The sequence below is a fragment of the Accipiter gentilis genome, chromosome 22 (genome assembly GCF_929443795.1).
Source record: "Accipiter gentilis chromosome 22, bAccGen1.1, whole genome shotgun sequence".
NCBI classification, from domain to species: Eukaryota; Metazoa; Chordata; class Aves; order Accipitriformes; family Accipitridae; genus Astur; species Astur gentilis.
The window spans coordinates 18,492,162-18,506,435 of NC_064901.1; the positions used below are offsets into that span (position 1 = coordinate 18,492,162).

At 40.6% G+C, this 14,274-nt stretch overlaps 2 protein-coding genes across 4 annotated transcripts; one reads left to right on the forward strand and one right to left on the reverse strand.

Moving 5' to 3' along the window:
• Positions 1-967: 967 nt before the first annotated feature.
• Positions 968-5,988, reverse strand: HAUS2 (HAUS augmin like complex subunit 2). Its single transcript, XM_049825269.1, has 6 exons — positions 5,613-5,988; positions 4,799-4,891; positions 3,399-3,468; positions 2,438-2,570; positions 1,664-1,772; positions 968-1,525 (listed from the first exon to the last, which is right to left on the reverse strand). Exons 1-6 carry the CDS (start codon positions 5,970-5,972, stop codon positions 1,379-1,381), a joined length of 912 nt encoding a protein of 303 aa, XP_049681226.1. The 5' UTR covers positions 5,973-5,988; the 3' UTR covers positions 968-1,378.
• Positions 4,885-12,436, forward strand: LRRC57 (leucine rich repeat containing 57). Of its 3 annotated transcripts, none has more exons than XM_049825272.1 (6): positions 4,885-5,539; positions 6,899-7,072; positions 8,288-8,423; positions 9,465-9,733; positions 10,205-10,390; positions 10,991-12,436. In XM_049825272.1, the coding sequence occupies exons 2-6, from the start codon at positions 6,989-6,991 to the stop codon at positions 11,030-11,032; spliced, it is 717 nt and encodes a 238-aa protein (XP_049681229.1). In that variant the 5' UTR covers positions 4,885-5,539; positions 6,899-6,988; the 3' UTR covers positions 11,033-12,436. The 3 variants fall into 3 exon arrangements, with proteins under 3 accessions (XP_049681229.1, XP_049681228.1, XP_049681227.1); XM_049825271.1 differs by lacking the exon at positions 4,885-5,539 and adding an exon at positions 6,028-6,149; XM_049825270.1 differs by lacking the exon at positions 4,885-5,539 and adding an exon at positions 6,276-6,763.
• The last annotated feature ends 1,838 nt before the right edge of the window (positions 12,437-14,274 follow it).

Consider the following 14,274-nt stretch of genomic DNA (forward strand, 5'->3'; position numbering starts at 1 on the left):
AGCAAACGTTCACACAAAGATCCCGTTAATGCTTATGGGACTCAAACGCCAGTTTATATTCTCAGATTCTACCTGTTGACATTCTGCTTGACTTACTACAAACTGTTTCTCAACAGTAGCAGAGAGGAACATTAGCTACACTTACATAGTATACTAGGGCTGGTTAAGCTATACACCTTGTCATCACACCCAGCAAATCATGTAGTCTACAAAGATTAAAATGGGATTTTCAGAAAATCTCAAACATAGAGTAGATCAATTACAAGTAAGTCAGATCAGAGTGTGCTCGACAAAGAACCAAAGATTTCTTCCTTAAGTTTTTTTGCAATAATCAGAAAAACTACAGTGAAATTTGCGTGGTACTGAGCCACCTAGTGGTTACTTTCAAAAAATAAAGGCCTTTTATTTTCAGAAATAGAAATCAACAGGTCTGATGTATGAAGAATTCAGGTAACACAAGTGATGCAACGGCAGAAAGGAATTCAGCCACACCACTTCGAGTTTGCTCTGTATCCTGAACACGAAACTGGACATCTTCCAAAGACAACCAACTATCCTGGTTTATAGACATCCTGCCAATGACATTTTACCAACAAGTCTTTTCACGACATAAAAGTTGCTAAGTTTGCAAACTCTTAACAATCAATGCTTTTGTCAGTCATGCTCATGGAACAAAAGTTTTTTTTTCTAAGGGGGGGCACTGAAAATAAGACAAGCAACAGTTAAGGAGAGACTGAAGAATATATTTATCACTATCATAGAAGCGTGGTTTGCAAATCCATAGCCTTGCCATGTATCAACAAGTCCATTCCTTGCTTTCCCACAAAACCACATCATAGCCATAATACACTGTAACTTTTAAACTAGTTTAATTTCTTGGTTGGAACTCCTATGGAAGAATAAGCTGGTACCTAAGACTTTCCACTGTTCTTTTAATTATAGGATTTTATAACAAAAAGCAAGAAACTGAGCTTTTGAAATCTAGTGCTTTTATTAAAGTTTTATAGTGACGTACAAAATACAGTGTATTATCAAGATGCTTACAAAAATGAAGAGAAACACTATACCAAGTGCATAAGAAATATCAAAACGAGTTTGCAATGAAGATAGAGGCTCCAGGGGAATCTTGTCCAACTACTTCAAAAAGGAACTCTGTAACAGTCTTCTCAGTAGTCTGTCTTCCTATGAGCTACTGCTCATTGTCCTTTTTTCTTTTTTTTTTTTTTCCCCTTAAATAGTGGGAGATCTGTTACATAAGAACAGAAATATAACCTACAAAGTCCCTGTTGGATTAGAGCACAACTATGTTGTAGCTTTCACAGAAGACCATAAAAAGGTAGTTCTTTGAATAGCCATCCTATTTGAGGAAAATTATTTGTTAGGTTAAAGATAAGTCAAAGTCCAATTCAGCAGTACTGCAGATGCTGTCAGAATACACTTTTTGCTGTTCTCTCCATTTCAATATTTGCTCTGCCAGCTCCTCCAACTCCATCATGAGCACCTCTGTTTTTGTCAAAGCAGTGTCCTGAAGCAGAAAAGAGTTGAATTTCATCTCTATACAACCTGTCAATCTAGCAGGACATAAAAATAACCTAAAACGACCAAACAGCATTGAATTCTTAATGCTGAAGGAGACTGAAGACTCAGTTCTTTTGCTACTCACCATATTCTTCATGACGTTCGGTATCTGAGGGATGCTTCTTACGGCCTGCACATGGCTTTCAAGCTTCTCAATGAACGTCACAGCCTCAGTCAACAACTCTACTACATACCTGTAACCAAGAATGAGCCCTCTACTCAAAAGTTGTGTAAAACAATGAGGATTTAATACTTCCAAGCTCTTATCTCTTTCCCCTATGGGTTTTTCTTAGTCCTCCTTCTCCAGTTTTATGCAAGTTCCTAACCACCCAGTTAATTTCTCTGCAATTACACTTATGACTCTCAGCAACAAGCAGGGCAGGAATTACAGAAGTGAACATGCACTTCTTCAGTAACTGGACTAGATTTTTAGACCATGAGAAGGACTGTATTTTAAAAACGTGTACCATGCATGTCTGGGAATCATTCACACACTTATTCTGATCCAAGTCACAGTGGAAGGAAGACACCAAATGCTAAAGTTAACAATTCCTACCTATGGAGAAGCATAATGAATCAAGCAGTTAACACACCTGTTTAAAACAATACATCACAAATTGTTCTGTAATCTTCAGAAGACTGACAACCTACGCAAATATTTGTAAAAATATGTATCACTATCTTTCTATGAGTTTCACAATGAGTAAACTACTAGCTTTTAGCTGAGGTTCTGCTACCATTTTTTATTTCTATTCTTATCAATGGAAAAGTGAATGGAAGCATGCCATTTTTTCTGCCTATTAGTTCAAATTAATTTGGATTCATGCAAACAAAGAACAATTATTTTCCATATGCCTACTTGTGGAAAGTAGCCTCAATAGGTAGGCTGTCTTGACATCTGGGCTTTATCAACCTCTTTCTAAGAGCCCTCTTCTCTTTCAGTATGGCTTCCAAGTGTCTGTTCATATCTTGCAAAATCTCGCATTTTTTGCCTATAAAATAAAATTGCAAAGTTGAATCTGTTGTCCTACCAAAACAAGAGCAAAATTTCTTCTGGAGAAAGACAGAAAGAAAAAGTCTGATCTATTACACTGGACAGTTTACACCCAGGAAAGATATCATTAATCAGAATGACTTTTGTTGGCTTGTATAGGACTTAACATCAGCATGCACCTCAAAGTCATAATACCTACTTTTTAGAGATACAGCTTTGTTAATTGTTTTACTTTGTCTATAGTTTTAAGTAAACTCTTGGAGATGAAACCAACTTCTTAAACTATACCATAGCACTGAAGTATTACAATATACTTCATTAGCCTAACACAGTAGTAGCAAGCTAGAATGTTTTTAAGCATCCATGAAATCGTAGTGGGAAAAGTATGAAGTAATAAAGAAATGAATACATATGCTCCCAAAATACTAAAATAAAAATCCAAGTAATTTTAGGGGCATATAGATGCAGCAGAAATACACTGAGTTACTGGAAAAGCAGCAAAGTAGCACACAGGCCAAGGGAAGCAAATCAGGTTACTGATGATCTCAGAACTGATACTCCACTGACCCTGGGGAGCTGACCACACAGACAACTTTTTTGGAGAACGAGTTACGCGTGGAGCTTCTACTGACACAGCAGAGGGTGCAAGTTCAAATAGTATGGAAACATTCTTTAGGGACTAATAAAACACCTGCCACCTCTAACAAGCTATCCAGTGGAGACAGCTGCAATAACTTCTAGAAGTGTCACATAGTCAGACGAAACATTAATCTGCTGATGAAGTCATTTAACGCTCTTGTTTTTTCTAAGGTACAACTGCACTTACCCAAGTAAAAAGGGTGCGCAATGTCTGCTGTCTCCTTCTCCAGCTGCAGAATTTCAGTTTTCAGTTTCTTCTACAACAATAACAACATAAAATGAAATGTGTTTTTAACATACTTATCCAGATATTGTTGACTCTCTTGGGGTGGGGGAGGAAGTAGAAAGGGAGAAAACGGGAGCATGGGGGAGAGCGTGTGTGTGAAAGAGAGTGAACATTTCATGAGAGCATGTTACCATGTTCTCTGGTAGGTGGGGCTTTTTTGGTCAATAGGAAAAGACTGTTTAAAAAAAAAACCCTAAACAATTTTGTGATTTATTGGGAATTTGTGCTGGAAAAGACAGGTCCTGCAATTCATTCCTAAAACACAGAAACTTACATCTCCTACAAAGCAGTTTCATAGTCTATGTTCTACTAAAGAACCTCTCACAGCCCCAAGTTTCCTCTTTCTGGCAAAGACTGGGTTGGGTTGGGTTTTTTTAGCTGTGGGAGAAGCGCTCCCAAGTGAAACTCCTAGCTTTAATTCTTTTCAATGATAAACCAGCACAAGAGCAGCAGATATCTTCCTGTGGCTGAAAGACTCGTGGTTGTTTTGGCTAGATAAGACTGAAGAAAACACAGAAGAGAATGACATATCAGTCTCTCAGGACACACAGAGAACTGTTGCTTTGCTTTTCTTGATCACTGAGGAGAGGACAAAAATAAACTGGCTTCACTCATAGCACCTTGAACATTTGTCAGAGAGAGTACTTTGTACGTGAAACCTTCCAGAATAGGAGGCTAAATAGCCACCTTACTGGGAGCTGAAAACTGTTCATTACTTCTGCCTGTCAATACTGGGTGATGCCAGCTGTTTAACTCATTCTCCCAAAAAGTAAATGGTGAATTTGTCACACTGCTTTGCAGTAAGGCTTTGTAGCTGCCAGAGCCCGCACCGTGTAACTTCATAAACACAGTTTTTGTACCAGCAAGCAAATGCTCAGAAATCATCATCATAAAATACAACCCAACAGCAGTTCAAGCAGTAGGTAATAACTGCGGTTACCTCTTTCTAACCAACAAAAGGGTCCAGATGCCTACAAAGAAACATTTTTGTGAATTACTGTCAACTACAAATTCTTATTTGTTCTTCAGTTTCTTCAGAGAACTTCAGGTAACACTTCAAAGATGCAGGTTGCTGCGTCTTTCCAGTTATAACAAAACCTTTTGTTTCATAATTTTGTTCTTTTTGTTATGACAACTCAGTCCACTGGGGAAAGAAGTGCCGCCTGTTACACAGCTAAACTGTTAAAAAACCCGCAAAACATGAAGCAACGGCACATGGCAATCCGATACCTCAACAGGTGTCGTGCATTATCTCTAAGTATTGAAGTGATAAGTGTACACTGAAACAGTAAAGGCTGTACCTCATTGATTTCAGCTTGAATGTTTGCCATTTTTTCCATCTCTGAGAATTTCACAAAGCATGGGGCTTTTCGACAGGTTAAATCCAATGTCTCCTGTGAAAGGAAAACAATGGGAAAAAAATGCAGTCAGCAGCAAGAACGTATCAGGCAAATTCTCAAGATTGGCTATTAATAGTCTACAGTTACTGTTAATCTCTTGCACGATGCAATACAGTAAGTTTCATCTGAACAACTTGTAAAACACGTGCATTATCTGGGGAAAACGAACATGAGTGAAAATAAAATTTCATAAAAGGCAGTATGAGGGCACTGCCAAGGATACTGGCTTGCACGCCGCTGGAACGCACTACAGGGCATAAGAAGCCCCTCACGTCTACGCTCCAGAAGAATACACACCAGGAGGTACGGGTATTCCTAGTGAGGAAAGCTGCCATCAGCCAAAAACGAAGGAGTTCCCACAACGAAAGGAAAAACTTCTCTGCCTTTCAAACGAACACGCACTCACGCAAACAGCAACACGGTTCAGCGCTTTCAACGCAATCTTATTTCAAGAGACGGCGGGGGAAGGCACCGAAGCGCAGGTTCGTCAACCTGACGGTGGAGCCTGAGGCACTGCTGCACCCACGAAAGCCCGGCGGCAGAAGGCAGGCGGGACACGCGGGCTCCGAGGACGGGCACAGAGGGAAGAGGAGAGCTGCGGCACAGCACCTGAGCCACGGCTTCTCCAAACCTTTACCGCAGGTAGCTGTTTTTTTATTTTGTTACGTGACTCTTGATGGCCGCCAGCTTGCGCGGTCCCCTCCGGGCCCGTTACCTGAGTCACGGCGCCCGCCGCCAGGCACCGCGCCAGCAGGGTGGCCGCCGCCGCGGGCTGCCCGGCTTCCCAGGGGCGGCGGGCGGCCTCGCCGCCGCTCCACGCCTCGCCGCCGCTGCTCCACTCCTCATCGCCGCCGTTCCACTCCTCATCGCCGCCGCTCCACTCCTCATCGCCGCCCTTGGCGCCTCGCCGCGGGCTCAGTCCCAGCGTCCTCCTCACGGACCCGGCCGCCCCGCCCGGCCTGGGTCTACCGGCCGCCCCGCCCGGCCCGGGTCTACCGGCCGCCCCGGCCCGTGATGCGAAGCTGCGGCGCTCCGCCATGCTGGGTGTCCCGGAAGCTCGGGAAGATGGCGGCATCCGCGGCCGGCGGGCAGCCGCCGTGTCGAGTGTGACAGGAAAGGGAGGGGGGGAGGGGAGGAGACTGGCGTCCGGTTCCGGGGGAGCCGGTGAGCGATTTGGGAGCGTCGGTTCGCGAAGGGCGGAGGCGGAGCGCGGGGGAGGGTGCGGGGGGCTCCGCCGGCGGCGCCCGTACAGGTGGGTTGGGCCGGGGCTGCCCTGCGGTGGCGGGGCGGGGGGCGAGGGCCAAAACCAAGCGGCCCCGGTGGGGCCGGAGCAGCCCGGGGCGGGGTTGAGGCGGGGGGGGAGCGGGGCCTGCGGCGGGTCATGGCTGGCTTCGCCCCTTGCCCAGGGTCCCGCTGAGCCGGTTCTAGCCGTCGCGGCAGGGAGTGCTGCTTCTCTGGGGCTCCTGGTCCCGGCCGTCTACGTGCTGCGTTGGGCGTTATCCCCGGCTACAAACCTGACGGTAATCCTTCGGCCTGTAACCCGGCGTAGTTTGTCCTGGGATTAAACCCTGCTGGAGTTACGGGAGGCGGATGCCGTGTGTCTGCGTCTGAAGTCACAGCAAAGGAGTCAAGTCTCTGAATGAAACAAACGTTTCCAAAAAAAAGCAAATAAAACTGCGGTACAGCAGGTCAGTGCTGGGAGATGCCGCTGAAATCACGGCCGGTCTCCATGGAGAATCTCCTGACACTACTGGGCCCTGAAAGAGGCGAAATGTGGAAAGTATGCAGTTTTTCCACTTAGTCTTAACAGCAGTTGTCGCATCATTTCAATACTCAAACTGCTGTAATGAAGGCATCTTAAGCTAGGTAAATCTTTTAAGTTCTACATTTTAGTTATGAGGGAGATGAAGATGCAGCGGTGCAACGCTTCAGTATGTTGAAATGCTTGTAGTGCTGAAGACAGTGCTCATAAAATGACTTTTTACATTTGCTTTATCACAGAGACTTTGCAGTTCTCTAGCGCAGAGTAACTGAGAGAAACTGGTTGAGACTACCACTCAAGCTCTGTACGCTTGACAGAGAACTGTTAGGATGGGAAATAGTGCATTAAAAGCCCACCTGGAGACAGCACAGAAAACTGGTGTGTTTCAGCTAACCGGAAAGGGACTTACAGAGGTAATGTAACTGTAGCAGAAATGTAGCTGTTTGTGTGCATGACTGACGCTTTTGGAAATTCCCACCTCATTGTCACAATGCACTGCATACATGTATTTCTCATAAATAGCGACATTATTTCAAGAATATTTTCTTTTCCTTTGTGCAGAGCAGATTTGTGCTTGCACTATCTTCTGATTGAGGATTGATTTATCTGACAGGGCACTTGTGTGCTTATGAGCTTAAGCTTTAGAGTGCATGTATGTTCAACAAGTACTAGTTATGATGTTGTGCTTTTTAAAAAAAGGGCTGTAAACTTGAGGGAAAAAAAATGTAAATTTTATAACCGTATCGTTACCTAGAAAGATACTCCACAATTTGCCGCGTATAGATACTTATGCTGTATTTAATTGTAGTCATATGCATAGTCCGTACAGGCTGTTCACTGGGCTGCAAGCACGTGGAAGTTTATTGTATCAGAAATTGTCTTGACTTTGACTCAACTGCAGAAAACCACAGAATGTCCTGGAACCATAAGTCGAGTAACAGTTCACAGGATAGCCAAAATAACTCTATATTGCAGTAATTTTCCAAGGCTTTTCTGAAGTATCTTCTTCCACTATACTACCTTCTGTCTTCCCTTTTCCTGTGCCAAACCGAAGGAGAATCAAAACCACTGGCCTATTGACCAGTACTTGCTGATGGTGATTGTTAGGTTTTTCTTTTTTTCAGCTCAGTGCCAAGTCCAGATTAAAGTACTACAGGATGTAAATAAGGAAAATGTTTACATAATTATTTAAAAAAGAAAGCAATAGAAACATTTCCCAGTCCTACTCTGCTAATATAGAGTTGTTAACTAGCTGTAGAATATTTTTTTAATGACAGGCATGTTTAAGAGAAACACACAAGAAGACTAAAACATAAATGAGCTTGTGTCATGATATACTTACTTCTCCCTTTTTAATTTAAATTCTTTGGACTAAAAACTACTCTTCCTAGATGTTAGACTGTCTCCTTTATATCCCTTTTCCCTTCCTCAGATGAAAAAATATTTTAAAAAATATGTATTAAGCGAATTTGCCAACTTAGTTGCACACTGTGGTGACTGGGCATTGTGATACATATGACAGTATGTAATAGCAATACAAATTTCAATTAGAATTTTAAGCTGTGTAACTTGAGCATTTGAAGTTGTAGCAACTGTTTAAATGCTGTATCTTTTTTTCTTCCCCGTAGTTTCCTGAAGATCTGCAGAAGCTAGCAAGCAACTTAAGGACAATAGACTTGTCGAACAACAAAATAGAGCTCTTGCCACCACTCATTGGAAGATTTTCCTTTTTGAAGAGCCTTGTTCTAAACAACAACAAACTGAGTATGCCTGCTAATTAATATCTCCACAGATTTTAAAAATAATAACCTGACTTTTCTGATCAGAAACTAAATTCAATGATTTAACTCTCACAGGATGTAAATGGGGAGTTTAGTCACCTAAGCTGAAACCTTTGGAATTCATGTACAGGAAAAAAACCCCAAACCCATAAATTCTTCAAAACTAGTTGCCAACTTAGTTGTATTATCAGTTTTACAATGACATGTAAGTACTTAAAACCGTAATGTTTCTGTGCTCTGACTTGTCTGATCTCAAGGTTTAACAGTGTCAGATGGTTTAGTACTTGCATAGAGAACAGGGGAAGATGATGATGAAGATCTATAGAAAATATTGCTGGCCATTCAATGGTTGTTACTGTTTCTGTTGGACAAACATCCAAATTTATGGAAAAATTAGGACGAGGTGAAGAAACTAACTTTTTTATGTGTTAATTGTCTATTATCTGCCTTTCTGAAAAACAAATGTAATTTACAAACATCTCTGACTCTATAGTGCAAATCAGGAGCGCTACAGGTTATACACATGTGTAGGTAGAATGCGGGATGAATGAATGCCAGCAGAGCTTACCTGGTGAGGCTTAAATGCTGGTATGATATGGTATGAATTACCTGAGAACTTAAGTTTGAGTAAGTTGAGTAATACCTTTAAAGGGCTGCAGCAGACCTGAAGCTGTGAATTGCGTGGAACTTCAAATGTCATAGAATACATTGGCAAAGCAGTTAGTAAGGAGTATAAGTGATTGGCTAAAATCCTCTCAGAGTAGTGTCTTCAGCCTGTGATTTGAAGGTCTGCCTTGTCTGCAGATTATTTTTAAGATATTTATGAAAGATGGTTAAAAAGCATGTGTTGTCACTGGGCTTAAGTTTCTGTGCAGGGATCTGTGCCTTCATCAGAAAATGGGGAGGAATCCTGTGAGAAATTACTGTAATATAGCACTGTTTTCCATGCAGGTTACTTGAATTAAATGGGTATGAATGTTTACTGTTCTTTAAGTCATCTCTTTGTTCTGTCATTTATTTCTAGCTGCTCTACCTGAGGAGCTGTGTAAACTGAAAAAACTGGAAACACTACACTTGAATGGCAATCACTTGAGGCAGCTACCGTCTGCATTTGGACAACTTTCAGCTCTCAAAACCTTGAGCCTTTCTGGGAACCAGCTTCGGACTGTGCCTACACAACTCTGTGGTCTTCGCCACTTGGATGTGGTAGATCTTTCCAAAAACCAGATCCAAAATGTGCCCGACACTGTGGGAGAATTGCAGGCTATCGAACTAAATTTGAATCAGAATCAGGTCTGGTAACTGAGATATTATGGGCATGTAGATTTAGGACATGGTTTATCTTGGACTTAGTGCATCCGCAGAACAGACATAATCTGAGACCATCAAAACTTTATAGCTAAAAGACATCTCCTGGACACAACAGAAATGAGGGATCATAACTAGAATGTAGGTACTGATACAGCCAACTGCCTGATCTGACTAACTAACAAATCCTGAATTTAGTCACACAGAAATTATTTGAACAGTTCTTGGGAAGGAATCTGAAAAATAGATGTGTAGATTGCCTGTCATCACAGAAGAAAAAAAAGTTACTTAGATTTTTGATCGTTATTATTGTTGCTTACACATTGTTGTTAAGTAGTTACTGTTAATGTAGTTTATATTTACATGGTAATTGTCCGTGTTAGTCTGAGACAAATCCCTTTAATCATGGATCACTAACTTTTAATCCCATTTCTCTTTGTTTTTTATTTCTACCAGATTTCACAGATCTCAGTGCAGATCTCCCACTGTCCACGCCTCAAAGTCTTGCGGTTAGAAGAAAACTGTCTAGAACTCAGCATGCTTCCTCAAAGTATCCTCAGTGATTCCCAGATCTCACTGCTTGCAGTAGAAGGCAACCTCTTTGAAATCAAGAAACTCAGAGAACTGGAAGGTTATGACAAGGTTTATGTCTTTTTTCTTTTATTTTGGTCATCTTTAAAAAAGAAGCTTCTGGTGAAGTCCTTACCCAGTACTTCCTCAGAGTACTAAGCTTGTATGCTGGTGAATAAAAGCACAGTCTATTGGTATTGTCACTGGTACTGGATTTGTAACTAACCTCTGAAAAGAATTTCAAGAGTTCTTCAAAAATTAACTTTCTCATAGGATTCAGGATCAGTATTCTTTTGAAGTTCAGTATCTTTTGAAGGGTAGCTAATGATGACCGGTGTGTGTCTTCACTTTGGGACAAAAAATAATGGATGCTTCCTATTAGGTAGCATTCTTAACTGTCTTATGTTAGTTCATCCTTAACACTTGAGATTTGACTGTTCAGCACTGTGAGGACTTTTTCTAGAACATTGATCTGAATTACAGCAGATGGCAGAAATTTTTTTTGGAGGGGGTTGTTTGTTTAAAATTAAAGCTTTAATGGTTATGTCTGGAAATGAAAATATGCTTTAGATGGAGAGCTTTTGAGTCTGAGAACAGAAGCTTAGCTGCTTTCAATAGTAATGAATCTTGTATTAATTTATGAATCTTAAATTTTTTTTGTTTTCTTTGTAGTACATGGAACGATTTACAGCTACAAAGAAGAAGTTTGCATGATCATTGTTCCGACCCTGCGTATTCCCAGTAAGAAGAATTAGTGACTGAAGCACCTGTTCACTGACTTAAACCAAGACTGATGGAGATGATCAGAGTACTCCTCTAGTAGTCTGATATGGTCTGTTAAGGCCACATTGAATAAACTTGAACTAGAGAACGTGGGTATTGAGCTGATGAACCTGCCCAGGGGCCAGTTTTGATTTTTGTGCCACTATAGCTTTTAACACAACACATGTTATCCTTTGTCAGGGCTTGTTCTTTCACAGAGAAAGGGAATGAGCATTTCAAAGTTGCCAGCTGCCTTTTGTCAGGAAGCTGGCTATTGATTTTTAGAGGATTATTTCTTCTGGAAACATTTTTCTATGATAGCACATGGAAGTTCTACCACCAAAGCAGATTTGAAACATTGTATGTCTTGCAGTAAGCACTATTCCACAGAGAAGAACTTTTACAGATGAGGTTTTAGTTTATAACCTGTGTAAGTTTTTTTATGAAGCACAAATAATTGTGGCTAAGTTGTTTTATTAACTGCTTCCGGTAAACAAATCACGGTTTGAGCATCCTTCATTTACATTTTACTGTACGGGCTTTCTTTTCCAATAAGCAAGAATTGCACTACAGTCCACTTCTGCTTGAGCTATATCAAATAAGAATTAGGTTCACCTTCAATGTATTCAGTAAAAATGTATATTGCGGGAAAATATAATATCCTTGCACTGATTCCTTGTGTACAGAGCAATGCTGAAAGTTTTAGTCATCAGCCTACTGCTTCTGCCTTATTACCAAAAGCACCTAGAAAGAACTAAAAATGTATGCAATTATGTAACTTAAACTGAAAAGGAAAATGTACTTGTTTATTTTAGTAAATAATTTTCAAAAAATCAGTTCAAGTTTATTTTGGTGTAACTGCTGCTGTTGTCACTTTAACAAGTAATACTAAGCTACTGCTGAAAGCCATCACTCAGGTACTTGGTTGCATCAGTTGTTGGCAACAGCTATACTTCTACTGCTTTGGGAATGCAGAGGATTTGAGTATGTCAACACTGTGGTAGCAATTCAATTAATAGGTACTGCACTCTCAAACCAGTGAAGTAGGAGCTGTACTAAATACAATTCCTCACAAGATAAGCATGGATGCATCTATTCCTAACGAGACCGTCTTACATTAACTACTGTTCTATACTTAGGCTTTCCTGCATGAGACAAGAAAGGCAGTTGGACAGCAAACTCCTTAAAGTTGCTGGTGTAATCATTAAACCTCCTCAACATCTCATGCCATCTGCAGTGAAGAAAAATAAAGTGACCTCTGTGCCAATCTTTTTCCTCCATGTAACAACTATAATTAAGATTAGTGATAAGTGGTTCTTTTATAAGATGCTCAGAAGAGGTATCTAGTTCTCTGACTCTGTTGCTGTCTTTCTTTCATTCTTGCATAGTAATACCTATTATAAGAGTGTTTTAGGGAACATCAGCTCCTTATTCAAAAAATGGATGTGATGCATCATTAAACAGGGAACCAGTTTTACTTAAGAACCCCCACTCCAGGTGTTACTTCACAGAAAAACTACTAACTTCCTCTAAGAAGTGGCTGACGGCAGACAATGTTTACAAGGCTACTTCATTTTGCAAGGCAGAACTAGGGAAGTGCTTTAAGAACACAACCTGCATGTTACCATAATACAAGGGCCTGTATAGTCAGAAATCTATTCAGCTTCATAGTAATAGACTCCACAGATTATGACAGGCAAATCCAGCAGTGAATAGTTTAAAGCACCAGGCTTGTTTTAAATTTTAGCTCCTTCCACCCAATACCTAAATCCTGTTTGAAGTATTAGATTTTTTTTCCTCTAGATTTGCCATGCATGAGACATCCACACAACAACCCCCCCCAGTTAGCAGATTCCCGCTTTGAACTCGCCAACTCTGACAACTAGAAAGGAGTGGTCTATCATCAGTATGTACACACTTGGCAATATTGTGTTATGGTGGGGTTTTTTTTGTTTCGGTTTTGTTTGGTTTTGTTTTTTGTTTGTTCTTTTTTTAACTGGAAATACCTGTGCTCAGACATGCTGCTTCTCTCATTTAAACATTTGTTTATCAGGATTCTTTTGTCTATTCAAAGATGTGTAAGATGAAAAGGTAGATCAGAACATTTAAAAATTATGCAGTTAGCATTGCTATAAAAAAAAATCTTAACTTTCTCAAATACTTCAAAAAGTAGTAAGTCAACATGTCTCTTATGTGATCACTAGTACACTTAGAAACCTCTCACTCATTGTTAGGTTCCTTTGCTACTTTGGAGTTATGACAGATATAAAAAATTTTTTTTAAAGGGGGACAACACCATACAAAATACTGAATGGTGCTAAGTTCGTCCTGGATTAACCAAATTTGTTCCAGAAGACTATTCCTGTTTCAATTAAAAAAAAAAAAAAAAAAAAGAATCAAACACAGTGGCTGATGTTCTCATATGCTTTAGCTCACAGCATTAAGTCACTTAGAACACTGTTCTGTACATTTCAGCACTGTATGTAATCTGTTCAGAGTTTTACATTGGGAGTTTCAGTTTTCCCTTCTCACCACACCCCCTCTACAAGTGACACTATAAAACAATTTTATTTCCATGCACAATTAAACTTGCAGCTTTTTAGTTTTGGAATTGAGGTAGAAAATGTTACCCTAGTTAACAATATAAGCCATTCATGGTTTTTTTTCAGATCTGTATCACTTGCTCTCAATTTTCCATTGCAGTAAGATACACTTTTCATCCATCTATTCAATCAACATTTAGATAGTGCACTGCTGTTTCAAGTGCAGCAAAGATGAATTGGCAACTGCAAGTCACTGCATTGTGTAAACAGCAAATTGTTTCACCATATAGCCTTCACAGAGGAAACTTCTGCAAGTCGCTGCACAAGCAGCATGCGCTGCAGTGGATACTATAGCTACCCCTGTGTTAAGAGGTTTAACTCATCTTTCATCAAAGAGTAGGGTAGCTTGAATTTACCAATTACCATCATTTAAGTGTATCCATGGGACACATGCTGCATGCTCAGAATAGTTATATATGCAGGCTGTCCCTAATTCTTTTTTTTTTTTCCTAGTTACTGGTAGAAATATACTATATGAGAAGTACTTCTTTCAAGCCACTCCCAGATACACTATTCTCTCTTACAGCTCAAAACCACTGCAAGGCAACACAAGTCTGTCTTCCCCCCAAGCATTCTGGGAATCTCAGGCTG